This window comes from Bubalus kerabau, chromosome 1 (genome assembly GCF_029407905.1).
Source record: "Bubalus kerabau isolate K-KA32 ecotype Philippines breed swamp buffalo chromosome 1, PCC_UOA_SB_1v2, whole genome shotgun sequence".
Taxonomy (NCBI): domain Eukaryota; kingdom Metazoa; phylum Chordata; class Mammalia; order Artiodactyla; family Bovidae; genus Bubalus; species Bubalus kerabau.
In genome coordinates, this window is record NC_073624.1 from 222,795,772 (window position 1) to 222,815,884 (window position 20,113).

Here is a 20,113-nt window from a genome sequence, read left to right on the forward strand (position 1 = left end):
TTTTGCTAGAATTTCTGTAGAAAAACAGCAGTATGATTCTAATAACCTTTAAGTACAGATTAATTGATGTTATTCTATAAATGCCTGATTTTGATGAGTTACATTTTAATTGACCCATCCCATTTTTTTGGAGGTGTTTTTCCTTGTTTATTTTGATTTCTCCATATAGTAAATCAGGTACTGTATCTGTTAGCTTTTGTTGGGTAACAAATAACCATAAAACCTTATATAACAGTAGATGTTTCTCACACATCTGTGGGGTTCATCCAGTCTAGGCTGGTCTCAGCTGGATGGCTCTGTACATCTATGTGAGCTTTCCTCCTCCTCCCTTTCTTTCTCCTCTTTTTAAAAAGAAATGTGTAAGGATTTAACCTTTCTGTTTCCTGGCATTCTAGTGTAATTTATCAGTGTCTTGAGCCTTTGAGAGGCAGTGTAGCATCATTGTCAAGGGCTCTAGAACCAGATTGCCTGCTTTTAAATCTCAGCTCAGTCATATTCCAGGTGCATGTTCTTGGGAAGTTATTTTGTGAGCTTCAGTTTTCTCATCTGCAAAATAGATTTAACAATCCCATTTATAACAATGTTAGGAAGATTACCTGAGTTTATCCAGGTAAGATGCTTAGAATAGAGCTAACCTAATTGTGTGCTTGTATGCTCAGTCACTTCAGTTGTGTCTGGCTTTTTGTGACCCTGTGGACCATAACCCACCAGGCTCCTCAGTCCATGGGATTCTCCAGGTCAAGAATACTGGAATGGGTTGCTGTACCCTTTTCCAGGGGATCTTCCTGACCCAGGAATTGAACCTGCATATCCTGCATTGTAGGTGGATTCTTTATGAGCCACCAGGAAAGTGCTAACCTAATTGACACCCAATTATTATATAGTTGCTTATTAGGACCCAGTTAACAGTTTTGCCTTTTTTTTTTTTTTTTTAATTCTGAGGCAGAGGAATATATCAATTTTGGCCATCCAGGTTCTCCTCAAATGAGTGAATGAGTCAAGTGGCAGTGTTAACAGGGTTTGCTTGGTTTAATACAGTCTTGATAAATCTAAAAGCATTTTTTTCTGAACACATAGAAAATACTGACAACCCAGCTTCTCTGTCTGAGGAGCTAACAGCCTACTTGGGGAAGCAACATGTATAGTAACGAGCTAGCCAGAGTTGCATGTAGGTGAGTGCCAGATTGGACAGTATGGACAGTGGGGTTTAAAAAGTAGAAGACCGTTGTGGATTGCAGATGTTTTTGAGTTCATAAAGTGAGGCACCTGGAAAGCTAATGAAAAAATGTCTCGTCTTGTGTTAGAATTAGCTGAGCGGCCAGTGGTCAAGTGGCCAGTGGCCAAGACTCTGCACTCCCAATGCAGGGCGCCTGAGTGTGATCCCTGGTCAGGGAACTACATCCCACATACCACAACCAAAGATCCTACATACTTCAGCTAAGACTCCACATGTCACAACTAAAATCCAGCACAGCCAAATAAATAAATATTTTTTTAAAAAATGAGTTGGCTGAGAGGTTGGATATAGATATGTAACCTTCACTTTTCCACAGAAGTTCTTGTTTCTGAGCATACTAGTAGACAAGCAGGTGAGTGGCTGGAGCTGTGAGTAGGGAGGAGAGAGTCATATAGCGAAAAAGCTACTGACTGGATTCAGTCAGTTCAGTTTAGTCGCTCAGTCGTGTCCGACTCTTTGCGACCCCGTGAATCGCAGCACGCCAGGCCTCCTGTCCATCACCAACTCCCGGAGTTCACTCAGACTCACGTCCATTGAGTCAGTGATGCCATCCAGCCATCTCATCCTCTGTCGTCCCCTTCTCCTCCTGCCCCCAATCCCTCCCAGCAATCAGAGTCTTTTCCAATGAGTCAACTCTTCGCATGAGGTGGCCAAAGTACTGGAGTTTCAGCTTTAGCATCATTCCTTCCAAAGAAATCCCAGGGCTGATCGCCTTCAGAACTGACTGGATTAGTAGTTCTCAAAGTCCTAGAAATACAAATTCTCAAGCTGTACCCCATACCTGAAATTTGGGAGTGGGATCCAGTCATCTATACTTTTGTAAGCCTTCCAGGTGATTCTGCTGCACATTAAAGTTTAAGCTACTGGCCTAGATTGTACAGAAGAACATAACACTTGATATCAGCTGAAACTCTGTTATGTTCTGTGTAACTAATAAGTGCTTTGCCACATTATGTCATTCAATCATTATTTGAGGGTAGGTCCTGTTTTTGTTTTCAGATAAAGAAATTGAAGCATGTTTATTTACCTCTGCAAGGTCACACCTAGTAAATGGCAGAGCTGTAATGGTCTGACTCTTAATTTCTATTTGAAACAGCATTTGACTATTTGCAGGTGGAAAGGAAACCAACAAAAAATCAATTGAACTAAATTGTTGGGGTGCCTGGTATAAGTGTTCATGTGTTGAGTTGGTTTCAGTCCAGGGAATCTTGCAGCCATTCAGGGAACCTCCATGCACATCAACTATGTTCATTTGTTTCTTAAAAAGTAGCTTCAAGTACCAAGATGTTACCTACCTTTAGAAAAACAAAATGTTAGTATGCCAAGGAAGAAAAGTCAGACTTCTGGGATCTAAACCCTCTATTTTTTTGTGCTCTGGAAACCTTAATTTTATTGTTGAGATACGAAATGTTCTGGAGATTGGGATCATAGATAATGACTTAATGGCTTCCCGAAGGTAAAGCCTTGTTCCGTCTGTTCCCTGAGTTTTCATAATTGGCAGTTACCTTGTGCTGCCGAGAACTCACTCTACACATTTGTCAGGCTCTGAGGCCTCCGAGTTTCGCCTCCTGAGTATTTCTCGCTGCTCTGCCTTTCTGTCCTTTCTCACGGCTCGTGCCCCATTGCAGGTTGTCTTTCTTTCTCTTTGGTCGGTGGCATCCTGTTGCGACCCCATCAGCACAGTGTCTCTTCTGATACATCGGTCTGCATCTGTCTCTCTTGCTGAGTGGCCCCGCCAGCACTCCTGTGCTAAATCAGCTGCATAGATGATCTCAGTCTTTGCCGTGGCCCAGGGTGCTAATAGGTTAAGGATGAGTTACAGGGAGTTACTTGGCTTCCCCAGCCCAGCTTTTTATCTCTCTGCCGGCAGCCCTTCTCTTCAGTGTGCATGAATGGTTCTTAGTAGCTGTATTTTTCTGCTAAGGTTTCTGTAACAAAGTACCACAAACTGGGTGCCTCAGAACAGCAGAAGTGTACTGACTCATAGTTCTAGAGGCTATAGACGTCTGAGATCCAGGTCAGCAGGCCCTGCTCCGCCTGAAATCTTTAGAGTACTAATCCCTGCTTTCCTCTTCCTGGCATCTGGTGCTTTCCTGGCGGTGTTTGGCATTCCTTGCTTTATAGACAAGTCACTTCAGTTCCTTATCCTCGCACGTCTTGCTTCTCTGTTACTATGTCCACACTCCACCCCCACCCCCGGTTTTTCAGGACACCAGTCATTTTCGATTAGGGCCTAATGGATTCATTTTCACTTTATTACCACTGTACAGATCCTATTTCTACAGAAAATCGCATTCTGAAATACTCAGGTTCAGACTTCATATCTTTTGGTTATGGAGGGGCAAAATTCAACCCAAAACAGTAGCTCTGTTCTATGAATGGAAACAAATTTATCACAGAGTCCCGAATGATGCAACCATCACTAATAAAGCAGTTAGGTTTTTGTTCTTTTTTTTTTTAATCTATGTAATCAGCTAGGAAATGAAAATAGATTTTTCTTACAATAATTCTCAGAGGAAAACAAGGATAGGGAAGAAGGGAAGGGGGAGAGTGGTAAGGTCTCTGTTTGGCGTTTCCTTTGTTGTGCTGTGGCTGTGTGTCTGGCGTCCAGAGAGGAGCCTGGGTGCACATGCCAGCTTCTCTTACCTAATAACCAGCTGAGGCCACAGCAGCACTTCTCTCTGTGTAAGGAGAAGCATTTCTTTGGAGCGGGCAGATCCTGTCTTCTCTGGAGTCTTTCTGTGGGCCTTGCCCACCCCCTGAGCAGTGGACTTTCATTTCCCATGGGTCTTAGGTTCAGAGCTGCATACAGTGTGTGGGAGGTCAGGGAGGGCAGGAAAGATGCTGTGAGGGGAGAAGGAAGGGAAGTGGTCCAAAGATAACAATATTTAAGGCATCATTTCCTGTAGAAAAATGGACAACCAGGCATGATACCAAAGGAAGTGAAAACCAAAATAAATATTAGCAGCCCTCTGCCTTTGGAGTGCTTGTGTGTACATGCAGGTGACATCTTAGTGAGCTGTTTGAGATAATTACCCTGAGTAAGAGAGGCCCTGTTGATTTTAAGTGAAGGATAGCTCAGAGTTAATAGGAGGAATACCCTGAGCATCAGTTGCTTATCTTCTACATTATTCTCCAGTAGAGGGTGACTTAATGCCCTGGAAAAGTTGATGGAGCAGCAGCATTTAAGGACAACAGGGAGGGAAGAGATAAGGAAGGACAGTTGTCCTTGTGAACACTGGCACCAGATTTGGCACGAGAGCCCCTTCTTCTCTATTACTGGAGCTGTTTAGAAGAAAAAGTATGGGCCGTCTTCACAGAAATGGGTTTTACATAGAGGACGTACAGAGACTATGGTCATCTTCAGGAAAAGAATTCATTGTTAGTCCTTGGTGACTCTCTGTGGCTTACCCCTCATTCCTTAATTTAGGTTAGGGATGTATAAATGGTGCCCCTAGATGTGCTTCTAGCCAGAGGACCCCAGCAATGCCTGTTGCTTACCTCCTGTGAAGATGTAAGGGAGCAGATGCTCCAGAGACAATGGCAACAGGAAGTCAAGGGACCATGTTGTTATGAGCTGGGCCTTGTCTGACTTTCCAGTGTAAAGCTCTTTGATAAAGTGGGCTGGACACGTGGTATTGCCTGAAGACAGGTCAGTGTACACCCTGGTGTTTACCATTCCTGCAAAATGTAATGGTCTCCTTTACTTTCATCGTTAAGGCTGCTTCTCAGAAAGGGAGAGTTAGGTGAAACAAAGTGAGATTGTGTTTAATAAGTAAAGATGTGTTCATTTAAGGACTAGAAGATTAAACACAACAGTATAAAGTGATGCAACTGTGTCTTGATATAACGTGTTTGAGGCAGGTCTGAGGGAACAACTCAAACAATGTGAGTCAGCTTCAAGCAGTTCACGTTAGATTGGGGCTGGTCTCCAAATGTAGTAGAATTGAGCTTGTGATAGAGTTGAGGTCCTGGTTATTCTAAACCGTGTTCAGGCTTTAATTATAATTCTTTCAGCTTGCGATATGGGACCGAGGCAGGACATGTAGAGCTTGGGAAGGGGCCAGGAGGCGTAACAGCAATGAGGTTCCATATGCGCGATGAGAGGAAAGACGGCAGGACGGCTTGGAGAAGTGAAGGCTGGCAGGGGCTCAGGGTGGGGACATTAGTTGTTTTAAGTATATGAAGGGCTATTGCAAGAATCATGGTGAACAGGTATTTTCACTCTTCACTAAAGACAGGACTAAACAAGGAATGCCCTTACCTTCTAGCCCAAGGCACTTTAAATGAGAATTTAGGGAAACCATCTTAACTGAACATGTGGGAACATGGGATTATCTTAATAAAGGGATCCAGAGCGTTGACTTTCGGATAATTAATGGCAAGTGCAAAAACACACTTGAACTGGAATCTAATCTTGATGATTTTCTTTGATTTGACTTTGCCTGTTAGGCTGCAGACTCAGGACACACCAGCTTCCTTTTCTCTCTTCTTTGTTGGTTATCAGTATAACCACACCCTTTTGCATGATAACCTGATGTAATGAATTTAATAGAAGGAGACTGAGTGGGACCCCTCGTCTTCAGTTTCTGAAGAAGTGGTTTTCTTAGGAGGTGATGAGGCTTACAGGATATGAGCTTGGGTGTTGGTGCCAAGGAGACCTGGTTTCAAATTGTAGCTGCTATGTACTGTGTGTTTTGGGACAAGTTACTTAACCTCTCTGAATCTGCTTCCTTATTGTTAAAATGGAGATAACAACCTATGTAATGAATCCTACTGTTAGGACTATTCAGTGAGATGGGGCATATGAAGTCCCAAGTACCTGGCATGTAAGAAGAGCTCAGTAAATGATAGTCATTATTATTACCTTGTCATTATATTATGTTCAGAGCAGGGCTGGGAACTCAGATACAGCTCCATAATACCTCTTGAACCTGCTTATGTGAGGTCTTCCCTTTACAGCTACTGGCATTCCTACAAGGACTCTTCACTTTCTATCACCATGGTTATGAACTGGCCAAGGACTTCAACGACTTCAAGACACAGTTGACTATCAGCATACAGAACGTGAGTGGGCGAGGGGATGGGCTTCCTTTCCCTTGTTAAGGGAAGGAAGAAACAAAATATGGGTCTGGTTGCATAGAGATCGCGTAAATGGATGGGAATGCAGATGGGGAGGATGGGTCTTGCTTGGGTTCAAAGGGCAGCAGAAGGCAGTCATCTCCAGGGTGCTTGGTGGTCCCAGAGCTCATCCTCACCTCCGTTATTTCAAAGCTCCGTTATTTCTGTTCTCGGAAGTGCTGCTGCTGATTATGTTTTAAATCTGTAGCACCAGCATCAGGATTTCCTTTGGCAGTGGAAGTCCCAGCCCCACCCAACCCTGCCCGGCCTCTTGACACACTAGACTGTGTATTCAGAAGTAGGGGGTGGGGAACACATGCTGGCCTCCAGCTCAAAGGATGTGCTCTTATTCAACTCTTGGTGAGGAAATCCAAGTCAGTGCGCCTTACTCCCAGTCTCCTTTCCCAGATTGTAAGCAGCAGGACCTTTGGGTGCACAGAATCTGGCTTAGGCCTCTGATCAGTCTCACTGGGACTAAACCCCTTTCTTCCCTAATGTGATCACAGTAGTCTGCACTTTGTCTTTGTCTCTGGTTGATCCTGTGTCCAAAAAAACCCAAGTGTGTCCGAGTGGGTTGGACTGTATGCTTTTGGAAGCCCAAGCTCTCATTGTTCCCTGTGGCGCCTCTGAGAACAGGAAGTTGCAGGGTCTTGGACAAGCTTTCACGAAGTATGGCCTCCCGTTGGGCTGGGTTTCTCAGAAGACAGGCTCTGAAGCGGAGATTTACACAGAGCAGGTTCCCAGGAGGCAGTGTGGGCAAAAACACCTGTGAGAGAGTTGAGGGCAGCAGGCCCTGCAGAGGGAGAAGTTGAGCTGGAAGGCCTCAGCTGATGCCACAGGCCCCCTGGAGCTGCGATGGTCCCTGGGCTCCCCTGGGTGCTGGTACAGGCTGTTCTGGCGGAGGGGGAACCTTACATGAAGCAGCTGCATTTGAGGAGGAAACTGTCAGCAAACAGCCAGGGTGAGAGCATCTCTGTCCTAGAGGTTGGTGGAGGGCTTGTCCTGCTGTGGGCCCTCTGCCTCCGAGTTGCCGGGACGCTTGCTAGAAACCCATGTTTCTGGGTTGAGAGGTGATGAGTTTATCTTTGGGGGTGAGGACTGGTCAGTTGCATTTCCCGCTGGTTCCCCACGTGATTTTGATGGTCCCTAGAATTTGAGAGTCATTCTTGGATAGGGCTTTCAGGCCAAAGTGTACTTCAGTAAAGTAAACATTTGCCTTATTTTTTGATAGCTGAACATTCCTCACTTGGTTTTAGATCTAGGATTCTGTAGGTTGATACTCTGAAGTGCTGGAGAAACAAAGAGGGTTTCATTTCTTTGATTTGGATAAAATTCCTTTCATCCTAGACAAGAAATCGCTTTGAAGGCACCAGGTCGGAAGTGGAATCCCTGATGAAGAAGATGAAGGAGAATCCCCTTGAGCACAAGACCATCAGTCCTTACACTATGGAAGGGTACCTCTATGTCCAGGAGAAACGTGAGTGCCAGGCCAACCAGCGGCGTGGGTGTACTCATGCCTTTTTTCTCAGGAGCTGGGGGTGTATCCAGTAGTCCCTGACATGGAACATTTTGGTCAAAGCAGAATGACTTTATAGTTCAGCTTTCTAGGGAAAAGATGCTGTCCACAAGGTCTTGTCTATCTCCTAGTGATATATTGTGTTTTCTATGTAACTGGAATCCTGTTGCAACCCGGAATTCATAGGCTCTGCGGTGCCACCTCTCCCCTTGGTGTGACTCTACTCGAGGTTCCTGTATACCCGCAGCTTTACATACCACAGCCTTGGCGTAGAGGCCTTGGAGAGGTCTAACTGGCTGGACTTTATAGTCATATCCTTTGGTAGACCTAATAATAGTTGGTTTTGAGATTTGTTTCAGCAAGGCCTAAACTACCATGACTTTGGCTCTTTCCTTCTTCACTTCAACTCCTGTCATTCCAGAATGTTATGAAAAGTAGAAATAAAAGCTCACTTCACAAGCCAGGGAGAAGGGCCATTGACTTGCCCATAGGACGTCAAGGAAAGAAATGCTAGGTACTGCTAACCTAGGGTTTTCAGTGATGACCAAGATTTATGCTGTGGGCTGTAGCACTCCCAGACTTAATTCATGCATGCAGTACTAGAGATTATAGAAAGGGCATTGTTTTCCTTTAATGGATAGTTCTTCTTATAGTCTCCTATCTGGGCATTGTTAATTAGGATTGTCAAATGTCTTCACTCCCAGAAGTTTCCTATGAAACAAAATACTTACAGTGATTATTCTGTGTAGTGATTGCTCAGAAATTTGCTTGGGCATAAAATTGTTCCCTGGTGACAATGGTGTAGTAATGGGATTGGAGGTTGGAGTATCAGTTGTGATGAGAGTTTTATGTCCCTTATTCTTACAGGTATGAGCTTGTTAGGGCTTGTAAGAAGCAGTAGCTACATATACAGCACTTTTGAAATCTTTGTGCCATCACTGGAATTTATTCTCTAAGCCACAAAAACACATGAGAATAGTTGCTGTTTTCATTTCTTCTTGATGCTCCAATATAAACACTCCATTGCTTTTTAAGTGTATTAAGTGATATCCAACACTTGCAATGGGTATTCATACCCTGAAAAATACCTATTAAGTGTCTGCTGAATCTTTTTTCATGTTATCATTATTTTTTAAATCATATCTGCTATGCAACACTGTAAGCATCCAGAACTCATATTGATTGAGGTCTTTGCAGGCTAACAATGCCAATTATGCCTTCTTCCTCTAATAGTACTTTGTTTGAAATAAAGTAATTGGCCAGGTACCAGTAAAATAAGAAACTGTAAGAATTTGTCTTCAGGGCACCTGCCTATTTCCCGAGGGATAATTTTGAGGGACCAACACTTAGATTACGTTTGAGCATTTATAGTTACTTCTGTTCCACATATCTAGTGTCTCTGCATTTTCCTTGTCTGCTTTTCAGATCTTCTTGAGTTCTGCTGAAGTAAAAACTAGGAATTTGAAAATAGGTCAGAACCCCTGTATATCTGTGCACGTGATCACAGCGTAGCTGTGTGGGAAGCGTGAAGTCTTTGCACCAGATGGGGACGGTGACAGGCATTTTGAGGAGCCTTTCTATGTTCTTGTTCAGTCATCTTACTCCTGTCAGGGGAGAGAAAGGAAGCTTCAGATGGAAATTGATGATAGGAAAATGAATTAATTTCCCCAGAGAACCTCTACTTCCACTGTATTTTAAGACCCATCAGATGCAGCATTTAGTGGGAAAAAGTCTTCCTTGGTCCTTGGGAAAAGTCCTGGGTTAGTTCCACTTCCAGCGTGTGAGATCAGATTTCTGCCTGTGGTTGTCTAGCTGGTGTGGAGAATATATTGCCCCTAGAAACAGTTTAAGGATAGGTGAGCATTGTGAGTTACATGTTCTGTGTTGTCCAGTACGCAGTGGGCATGTAGAGATGTTTAATGGAGAATATTACTTTGCAGGTCACTTTGGAACTTCCTGGGTGAAGCATTACTGTACATATCAACGGGATTCCAAACAAATCACCATGGTACCATTTGACCAAAAGTCAGGAGGAAAGGGGGTGAGTTCATTTTTAAATTTCATGTTTGATTTACTTGGTTAACATATGATGAGTGTAATGCATGTTTGAAGTAACACCTCCAATGTTCACTGTAATTTTCTTCATTTTTATATAGTAGTTTCAGGGGGGATGGCATCTGAATAAAGGAAATAAATAAGATGATTATTTTTAGTTTTAAGCTGTGTTAGAAGCTGTAATTAAGACAGATTCTTGTATTTCACATATATGCAATATTAAGTGTGTTAATATGTTTAGATACTAGAAATTCTTGGATGACCTCATCCTGTGAAACTGATTTTCATCACTTTCATCTAATACCCAGAGGACTGCCAGTTGGCAGTTTAGATGTTCCAGTTATCTATCTATCATTTCAGTTTTCCAGTTATCTATTCCAGTTATTTATTGTAACAGAACACTAAAAAATGTAGTGACTTTTAAAACAGCACCAATCATTTTAGTTATTTCTTACAGTTTCTGTGGGTAAGGACTTTGGGGAGCATGTGGGTGAGTGGTTTGGGCTTAGAGTTTCTCAAATGGATCCAATCAGTTGGTAACTGGAACTGGATCATAAGGGTTTGAAGCAACTCTGGGCTGATCAGATATCTTACTTTTTCCTGACCTCCTCTTCTCTTCTCTTCCCTCTTTCTCTTTTGCTCTGTATAGTTCCAAGTCCTGTTCTCTGGCTTCTCTATGTGGGCTGGTTTGGGCTTCCTCATAGCATGGCAGCCTCAGGACAGCTAAAGTTTTCAGGAGTGAGTTTTCCAGCAACAAAAGGAGACACTGCATTGCCTTTTAATGATCTAGACTTATGTTGGCCCTGTGTGTTGGTTGAAGCAGTTATGAAAGCCCACCTAAGCTCACCCATTTGCAACGGGAGAGGGCAGACCCTGTCTTGGTGGGAGGAACAGCACAGTCGCATTACACTGAGAGCATGTGGGGTAAAAGACGTCCTTGTGGCCATCATTACAAGAGCCAGGCTGCATCTGTGGGGTGACTGCTGCGAGGAGTGCCTTGCCGTGCCCCAGGGTTCATCTTTCCTCTGGGAGCGCTCCGTCTGTCTACATTGCCTTTTTGGGTCTGTTCTGTCTTTTCTCTCTGGCTGCACATTACATCTTCTTCTTCTCTTTCCTCTCAGTATTCTGTTTATGATGGTCCTCTCTGTGAATTTTTTAAAAAAATTTGTTGTGCTCAGGCATTTTGGCCTTTCTGGATTTGCGGATTGGTGTCTTTTAGTAATTTTGGAAAACTCTTTTCAATTATCATTTTGAATTTTCCCCCCTCCCCATTCTTTCTATTATCTCCTTCTGGAGATATTTAAATACTTTTAATAAAAGGTATTTATATTTTTCATTTTTTTGAATCTCTGGACTGTGTTCTGGATAATTTCTCTGGTTCTGTCTTTAGTGTAAAGAATTTTTCAGTTGTGTCTGACCTGTCGATAAGGTAGTCCTCTGTAAGTGTTCCAACCACGGCCTTCTTTGTGCTGCATTTTTGTGCCTCCTGTTGGGTTTGCTTGCACATGTGCAGGCACTGCAGTGTAGAGGCAGAGAGCACTGGCTTTGGGGTTAGACTGCCCAGGTCAGTGATGTGCGACGCTGTTGTCATTATTGTTAGCTGCTCCCCCAAGCTGCCCCCTTGCTCTCTGCCACTTCCAGTTTCTCTTCCTGACTTTCATTTTCTTAGGCCACAACACTGGAGTTGGTCAGCATCTCTGTCCTTCCTTGTATCAAAGCATAAAAAAAAAAGTCAAGTCACTTTTAATGTTTCTTGTTAGGGGTAGAGTTGACTTATAAATAATCGCAGGAAGATAGATATGTGAAATGATCAAACATAGAGAAATTCTAGCGTTAGAAGGAATAGTAACAATCTCTGTTAATTGGAGTTGCTTATTATCATTAACTGGAAATAGAGTTGGGTCTGCCTTTCTTAGATCAAGTCATAGTTCTTTTCTAATTTCTAGTCCTTCTAGAAATCAACTTCACTGAGTTATTCTCTCACATTCTTTTGGGACTGTTTATCTGGTGCTTTCCTAAACCTGGAGTGAAAGAACTCTCTTGTATTTTCTCTACTCCTTTCTTGCCACACTTAAAAGTAAAGGGCAGAGACCAATTATGGTGAGTGAGTGGAACTCCTTAGACTTTAGTGAGATAAAAGGAAACACTGAGTTGTTAAGACGTTTATATATATTAGTGTATATAAACTTCTTGGGACAGAAAATAGAGGCTGACACAGAGGCTGCTGTATTGGGAGCTTGGTATTATATGAAATCATTTTTCTAGTAATAATTACTTATATTTATATTATATTTTACATTTTTTAAAATATTGTCCTTTCTCTTCCTGTTTGATCCATTTTTCCTCCTTTACAAAAGAGGAAATTGAGGATCAGAGAGAGAAAGTGATTTCTAAGGCCATATGATCAGTGAGTACTAAAGCCAGTACTCACACCCTGATTCTGGGGCTGGCATCTCCTGATTCTGGGGCAAATCAAATAGAATAATACTGTATAAATATAAAATAATAGGTTTTCATGACATCTCTCTGTTTCCTTAGTCTCAGGGTGGAAGAGACATGAAGACTGGCTGTCCAGAGGTGATATCGTCTTAATTTATACAGGAGAAACATGTGATGTCATTGTGTTACGTGTTTATGCAAAGCTCTCTTAGGAGCTGGAGATAAACTTAAATAGGTGATAGGGTGTTTTCTTTTCCTAACATGCTCTTTATCCTTCTCTCCTTCCTTATCCCCTTGCATTTGGGTTATTTTCCTTTGAAAGTACCCGCTTTTCTCTTCATTCCAGTCCAGGAGATGTGAGCAGATTTTCTGCATCCTCTTGGAGACAGGGCTTGTATGTGGTGAAAGACAGTACCCTGAGTTCTACCCCGTGAGATGAGGCCCCTCTCTGTGGGAGCCCTGGAATAGCCCAGAGCTGACCCTGTCCCTTCCCTGGCTTGAAACCCTTCATTATGTTCCCACTGCTCACAGGATACAGACCATAATCTGGATGATCAGGTCCCTGTCTTCCTCAGTCCTCTTTCACTCTTGCTCTTGGATTCCAGACACACCGACTTCCTTTCAGTTCCTCCAGGGCTCCATGGACCCTGACTGTGGGGGCCTCTTCACCTGCTGTTCTCCACCCAGATCCGTGTTCTTGGTTTTATCTCCTATGAATCCTTTGGTCTCAGTTCAAGAAAGCCTTTGCTGACCTTTTTGCCCAGGTTACACCCTCTTAATTTAGGCTTTTGGAGCACAACATGCTTCTTTTTTTGTAGTGTTTGTCATGGTTGTAACTCTTCATTTGTTTGTATAAGTGATCGTTATCTCTCTTCCCCATTTTTTAACAGCATGATACTTGAGCAGATTGTCTTTATAGATTTTTCCTGGTATGTTGTGGTCATTTTTGGAACAAAGTCTTATATTCCTCTTATTTCTGCTTATATTTGCCAGTTTTGTATAAATCCTCTGTTTTCTCCTATTTCTCAGGGACAGCTCCCCCTAACCCAGAGGATGAAATGGCAACCCACTCCAGTAGTCTTGCCTGGAGAATCCCATAGAAGAGGAGCCTGGCAGGCTACTGTCCATGGGGTCACTAGAGTCGGACACGACTTAGCGACTAAACCACCCTCCCCTTAAACTTTCAAAGTGGGAAGCAGTCCAACACCATTAAATCAGAAATAGAGTTAGATATTAACATGGTCAGAAGTACATATGCTTGTGCATTTATGGTCATACATTTACGCATTGCAGAAGGAGCAGTTCTCAATCTGAGAAGTTAATCTTTGCCATTCAGTAAAAGACAATAGTGTAAGACTTGTGAATATAGACTGTCTCTTCCTAAGTCTTCTGTGTTTTATGTGCTATTTTGATATTAGTGGCTGATTAAGTTTTACCATATGCAGTCACATTTCCTATTATTCAACAGACTAGGCAAGTTTGTTAATTTCCCCCTAGTTTAGGAAGAAACATTGGCAGATACAGGAGAAAAAGGAACCCTAAAAAATTCCTATGTGACAGGAAGAGAAGAAATCAGGGGCAGAAACCTCTGTTTCTAAGCAGTAAATTAGTGTTGTGCTGTGTGACAAAACTGTTGCATTCCATTTGTACAATGGAATACTACCCAATAGTAGAAAGAAAAAAGCTCCTTTGTTTTGTACCATGGATTTAAAAAATTGCCTGCATTGTTTTAATGTTAATTTTTATTTTTTATTGAGATATAGTTGATTTCCAATACTACCTATGTTTCAGGTATAAAACAGTGATTCACAGTTTTTTAAAGTTATACTCCATTTATCGTTATTATAAAATGTTGACTATATTCCCTGTGCTGTACAATATATCCTTGTAACTTATTTATTTTGTACATAGTAATTTGTATCTCTTAATCCCTTACCCCTATCTTGCTACTCCCTCCTTCCCTCTTCCCACTGGTTTGTTCTATATATCTGTGAGTCTGTTTCTTTTCTTTTTTTTTTAAATTTTATTTTTTTTTAAACTTTACATAATTGTATTAGTTTTGCCAAATATCAAAATGAATCCGCCACAGGTATACATGTGTTCTCCATCCTGAACCCTCCTCCCTCCTCCCTCCCCATACCATCCCTCTGGGTCGTCCCAGTGCACTAGCCCCAAGCATCCAGTATCGTGCATCGAACCTGGGCTGGCAACTCGTTTCATACATGATATTTTACATGTTTTTGTTGTATTCAAATGTGTTTCATTTTTTAGCTTTCACAGATTTATTTGTCTTTCTCTGGTTTACTTTATTAAGCATAATACCCTCCAAGTTCATCCATGTGGTTGCAAATGGCAGAGTTTAATTCTCTTTTAACGGCTGAGTAGTATTCTGTTGTATGTGTGTGTGTCTGTGTGTGTGTCATACACACACACCCCACTTCTGTTATTTAAAAAAAAAAAAATATATATATATATATATATATATATATATATATGGGATTTTTTTGGCTGCAGTGGGTCTTTGTTGCTGTACGCAGGCTTTCTCTAGTTATGAAGAGCGGGGACTACCCTCTAGTTGCGGCAGTGGTGGCTTCTCTTGTTTTGGTGCACAGGCTTCTAGGAGTGCAGGCTTCAATAGTTGTGGGCTCAGTAGTTGTGGCTCATGGGCTCTAGAACCCTGGCTTAGTAGTTGTGGTGCTTGGGCTTAGTTGTTCCACAGCATGAGGGGTCTACCCTGACCAGGGACCAAACCAGTGTCCCCTACATTGCAAGGCGGATTCTTAACCACTGAACTGCCAGGGAAGCCCTGTACCACTTCTTTATCCATTCATCTGTTGATGGACACTTAGGTTGCTTTCATATCTTGACAATTGTAAATAATGCTTCTATGAACACTGGGGTATGTGTATCTTTTTGAATTAGTGTTTTGTTTTCTTTTGGATGTACGTACACCCAGGAGTGGGATTGCTGGGTCATATGGTAGTTCTATTTCTAGTTGGTTGAAAAACCTCCATACTGTATTCCACAGTGGCTACACCAATTTACATTCCCACCAACAGTGTACAAGGGTTCCCTTTTCTCTACATCCTCACATCCTCACTAACATTTGTTATTTGTGGTCTTTTTGATAATAGTCATTTTGATAGGAGTAGGATGATATCTCATTGTGATTTTGACTTCTGTTTCTCTGATGTTTAGTGATGTTTAGCAGCTTTTCATGTGTCTATTGGCCATCTGCATTTCCTCTTTGGAAAAATATCTGTTTAAGTCTTCTCCTCAAAAAAAAAAAAAAAAAAAAAAAGTCTTCCCCTCATTTTTTAATTGAGGTGTTAGCTTTTTTGTTGTTGACTTGTATGTGTTGTTTATATATTTTGAGTATTACCCCCTTGTTGATCATATCATTTGTAAAAAGAAATAAACCCTTGATTTACACAGCGTGAGTGACTAGCAAATGAATTCTGTTGAATGAAAGAAGTCTGGCATAAAAGGGCATTCCATTTGTATAAAGTTACAGAGCATTCAAACTAATTTGTAGTGGCAGAACAGATTCAGTGTTTGCCTGGGAATGGATTGGGTGGAGGGCTGATGGATTACAAAGGGACTCACAAGGAAACTTGTGGGCTGATGGAAATGTTCATTACCTTGATTGTGTTGATGATTTCATGGATGTATGCAGATGTCAAAACTCATAAGTTGTTTACTTAAACATATGCAATATATTATACATTAAAAATTATACTCAAGATCCCCTGGAGAAGGGAATGGCTACCCATTCCAGTATCTTGCCTAGAGAATTCCATGGACAGAGGAGCCTGGAAGGCTACTGTTCATAGGGTCACAATGAGTCAGACTCGACTGAGTGATAGGATGGATAAACAACAAGGTCCTATTGTATATCACAGGGATCTATAGTCAGTATCCTGTGATAAACCATAATGGAAAAGAACTGAAAAAGAATGTGTATGCAAATAACTGAGTGACTTTGCTGTACAGCAGAAATTAACACAACATTGTAAATCAAGTATACTTCAGTAAGAAAGTACATACTTTAAATATGCTGCTGCTGCTAAGTCGCTTCAGTCGTGTCCGACTCTGTGTGACCCCATAGACGGCAGCCCACCAGGCTCCCCCGTCCCTGGGATTCTCCAGGCAAGAACACTGGAGTGGGTTGCCATTTCCTTCGCCAATGCATGAAAGTGAAAAGTGAAAGTGAAGTCGCTCAGTCGTGTCCGACTCTAGCGACACCATGGACTGCAGCCCACCAGGCTCCTCCGTCCATGGGATTTTCCAGGCAAAAGTACTGGAGTGGGGTGCCATTGAAAAAGCTGTTAAAACATATTCATTGCACACCTACTCTGTTTCAGGGACTGTTTGGTCTCTGGGGACCCAAGGGCAAGCAAAAAACAGGCTTAGTACGTGCCCTCAGGGAACTTGCAGCCTAATGAGGAGAGAGACATTATTTGAATCATCCCTTAGGGCAGCAGCAGATCTCAGCTGTGATCAGTGCTATGAGGGAAGGAAGGGGTACATGGTGCTATGTGAGTATGTCTGGTGTATTTGCAGGAATGTTTTCCAGAGAAGTGACCATTGAACCAAGACCATAGAAGCTCAGAATTGGAAGGAGGACCTCAAGGTCGTCTTGTTTCAACTCTTACAAACCTGCAGATTAAACTTATTTAAAACAATACCAACAAGAGTTTAATCTAGCACGTGTTGCTGCTATACCATCATAATCTATCAATACTCGGATGCTGGGCTCCAAGTAAAACATGGCTCACAGATTTTATCTGCATGAGGCTCTGGCCTGAGGAAGTTGGTGACCAACCTCCTGTGGTCCTGAATACTCAGGTCTTAGAAGATGAAATGATCACTCCTGTTTATGTGGCATCTTTGTCCAGGAGAGGAGCATGGCCCGAGTTCTGGCCTCATTTTGACTGTCTGTGTCTTCCCAACAGGGAGAAGATGAATCAGTCACCCTCAAATCCTGCACACGGCGGAAAACAGACTCCATTGAGAAGAGATTTTGCTTTGATGTCGAAGCAGTAGACAGGTGAGCAGCTGCCACACTTTTTCTCAGAAGCAAATATTGCTGAATTTGAATTTCTTACCTTTCCCATCTATTCAGAACATTCTGGTTTTTTACCCCCTCTTTCCCATCTCCATTCCTCCATTTAAAATAGAGGCCAATTGCTCGTTTGTAGGAATCAGTATCTCTACCCCTGTGCTTTACATTTGGCCCTGAGGCCCTGGTTGGTTTTCTTTGAATGTCAGGGCTTCTTTCTTGAGAATGTGTGTTAGGTCTCAGGAGGGTGAATTTATGTTTAAAGAGATCTAATTAGCACAGTTGTATCAGCTATATGAGATTTTTTACTTAGAATTTTTATGAAATGATTCAAAAGAAGTTAGGTAAGGGGAAAAGTAGAAGTTCTACTCAATTCAAAAAGGGGCTTTTAGTTACAGCATTTTGCTTACCATTGTGTGTATGCACCCAAGAAAGAAAACACCCCACTTGTGAAACCAGTCTTTGGAGAGGAAGCTCTGTGTTGTGTTCCTCGAGATTTATAGAATCTCATTAAGTTGTACCATTTCATGATGTTAAGCTCGTTTGACAGCATTCCAGTTCTTTGAGACACTTTACTTGGCAACAGGTTAATTCTTTGAATGAACGCCATGAGTTAAGCTCATTTAAGCTGTCTATTCAAGATCAGCGGTGCTAGCACAAAGATGCTTAGATCTCAGCATGATTCTCTTGTCATGCTGTTTAATTTCACCCCTTTATCAAAAACAAAAGAAAAAGGTACACATTTTGTCAGGCCAGTACTTCTACCTTCCCTGAGACTTTTGCCTGTGGCCACTTCATGACAGCTCTAAAGGATCTGGAACGAGGGTACCACCTGGCATGTTCTGCTCCGTGTGCCGCCAGGGGCTGAAATGCCTTCTTGTGGAGCGATGTGTCCCTGCAGTGTGGCCCCTGAGGCTGATAGCGTGCCCGTGGGTAGAGCATGCCCATGTAGCCTAAATTGGACATTTGTGGAAACCAACCATGTCTCATTAGCAGTCTAGTTACTATACTTTTGGCTCTCAAGTCAGGAAACCCAGATCTAAATTTTGACTTAGTAAAATTTTGCTTAGTAGCCATATGACTTTGAACAAGTCACTTAATCTTGAGAGGCCTTGATTTCCTTCTCTGGAAAATGAAGATAGTCATAATACCTAGTTCCTGGAATGGTTAGGATTCAAGAAGATAAGGCATATAAAATGCTTGGCAGAGTAGCAAATAATAAATGTTCATCAATGAGTTGTTATTAATTAGCATGTCCCTCATGGTTATCTGACTTGATATTTCAAAAGCTAGCATTTAAATGTAGAGGAATAAATATAATTTGTAAAGAAAAGTGAGTACCCTAGTTGTTTGCTGTGTGTGGGTTGTGAGGGGAAGGGAATGGAGAAGGGCTGTATGGAGGAGTAGGTTGAAATGGGTTAGCAAAGGGGGATTGTGAAAAGTGCACCGCAAACTAAGATTATTCTTGACTTTAAATAAATCCTACGTCTGGATGCTTTGAGCCCTTGTAGGCATCTCTCTTCTCTATTACAAGTTTGGAATTTATAAGAATTCATATTTGTTGATGTCCATGAAAAATGGATTAGTGGATGTGTTTGTGTGGAAATGGAGCCCTGTTGTGTGATCCTGGTCAGCTGAATAGTTCCCAGAGATGGTCATCTATATGTAGGGCTCCTTGAACAAGGGCATGCCCTGCATTGCAGCTCTTGTTATTTTGGAAATGAGGTCAGTGACACTTTCTGAAGCTGAGTCATTTTCTTCTTCAGAAGTTTCCCAGAAGTTGTAAAGAGTTGCTTTTTAGGCAATTAAAACTCACCATGGTTCCTCCATCTCATTTCCACCCTTGCCAACACTTCCTACCACCTTCCCCCTGTGTTAGGCCAGAAAAGCTTTGCACATCTCAATAATAAGCCGAGAGCAAATGTGTCACATTCAACATACTGAGTGTATTTGGGAAGTCCATTTCTTTTAAGTCATTGCCTCTGGTTTCCTTGGCGTGACATGGAGAGGTTTCACTTGTGGTTCAGAATGAGGCTGCTGAATCTCCTCTTAATAAACAGGAAGGGAGTAGAGGGTTCTGTTGTATTATTTGTGTTTTTAATGTTCAGTGTATTGTGATGCTGTTCTGCCTGGGGAAAGCCTGCCCGATTCAGGGCTGGCCAGTTTTTGGAGTCATCTGAGGGTTGAACCTGGGGAGTACCACTGACATGTGGACTCCTGGTCCACAGCCACGCTGCCTCCACTGGCCCCAGCACCCCAGGAGGCAATATTCCTCTGCCTGAACCATCCAGGGCCAGGAACCAGGCCCCTAGGGACTGCTCTCACAGCTTAGCACCTGTGAAGTTATTCAAACTAGCCAGTCCTAAACAGTTGACCTGGCCCTGCCTTGAGTTTGGTGCAGAAACTCTAACAAAGGTCAGAGTCTGGACTCTCCTCTCCAGCCACTTCTGCCTCCTGGATAATGCTGGTGTTTTCCCACGTGGTCTATGTGGTGTTCTAGGCATCCTGTTTCTAGCACCCTTGAATATAAGAAAATTGGTTTACTGGAGTCCCTTCTGTGTCTCCTCTCGTGGTTGCACTCGAATGGCCATCACCTGAAAGAACACAGAACATCCATGAACCACCTTCTCTGCATTTTCTACACAGGTCATCATCTTTGGTCTCAAAGATGAGGTTACCATTG

General features: G+C 42.4%; 1 protein-coding gene across 6 annotated transcripts in view; it reads left to right on the forward strand.

Moving 5' to 3' along the window:
* ARHGAP26 (Rho GTPase activating protein 26) overlaps positions 1-20,113 on the forward strand; it is a 467,573-nt gene that overhangs the window by 145,985 nt on the left and 301,475 nt on the right. For all 6 annotated transcript variants that reach the window (XM_055556593.1, XM_055556623.1, XM_055556624.1 and 3 more), the window contains exons 7-10: positions 6,200-6,304; positions 7,706-7,835; positions 9,815-9,915; positions 17,324-17,418. In XM_055556593.1, the coding sequence (XP_055412568.1) occupies positions 6,200-6,304; positions 7,706-7,835; positions 9,815-9,915; positions 17,324-17,418 (431 nt within the window). The remainder of the gene's footprint in view (positions 1-6,199; positions 6,305-7,705; positions 7,836-9,814; positions 9,916-17,323; positions 17,419-20,113) is intronic.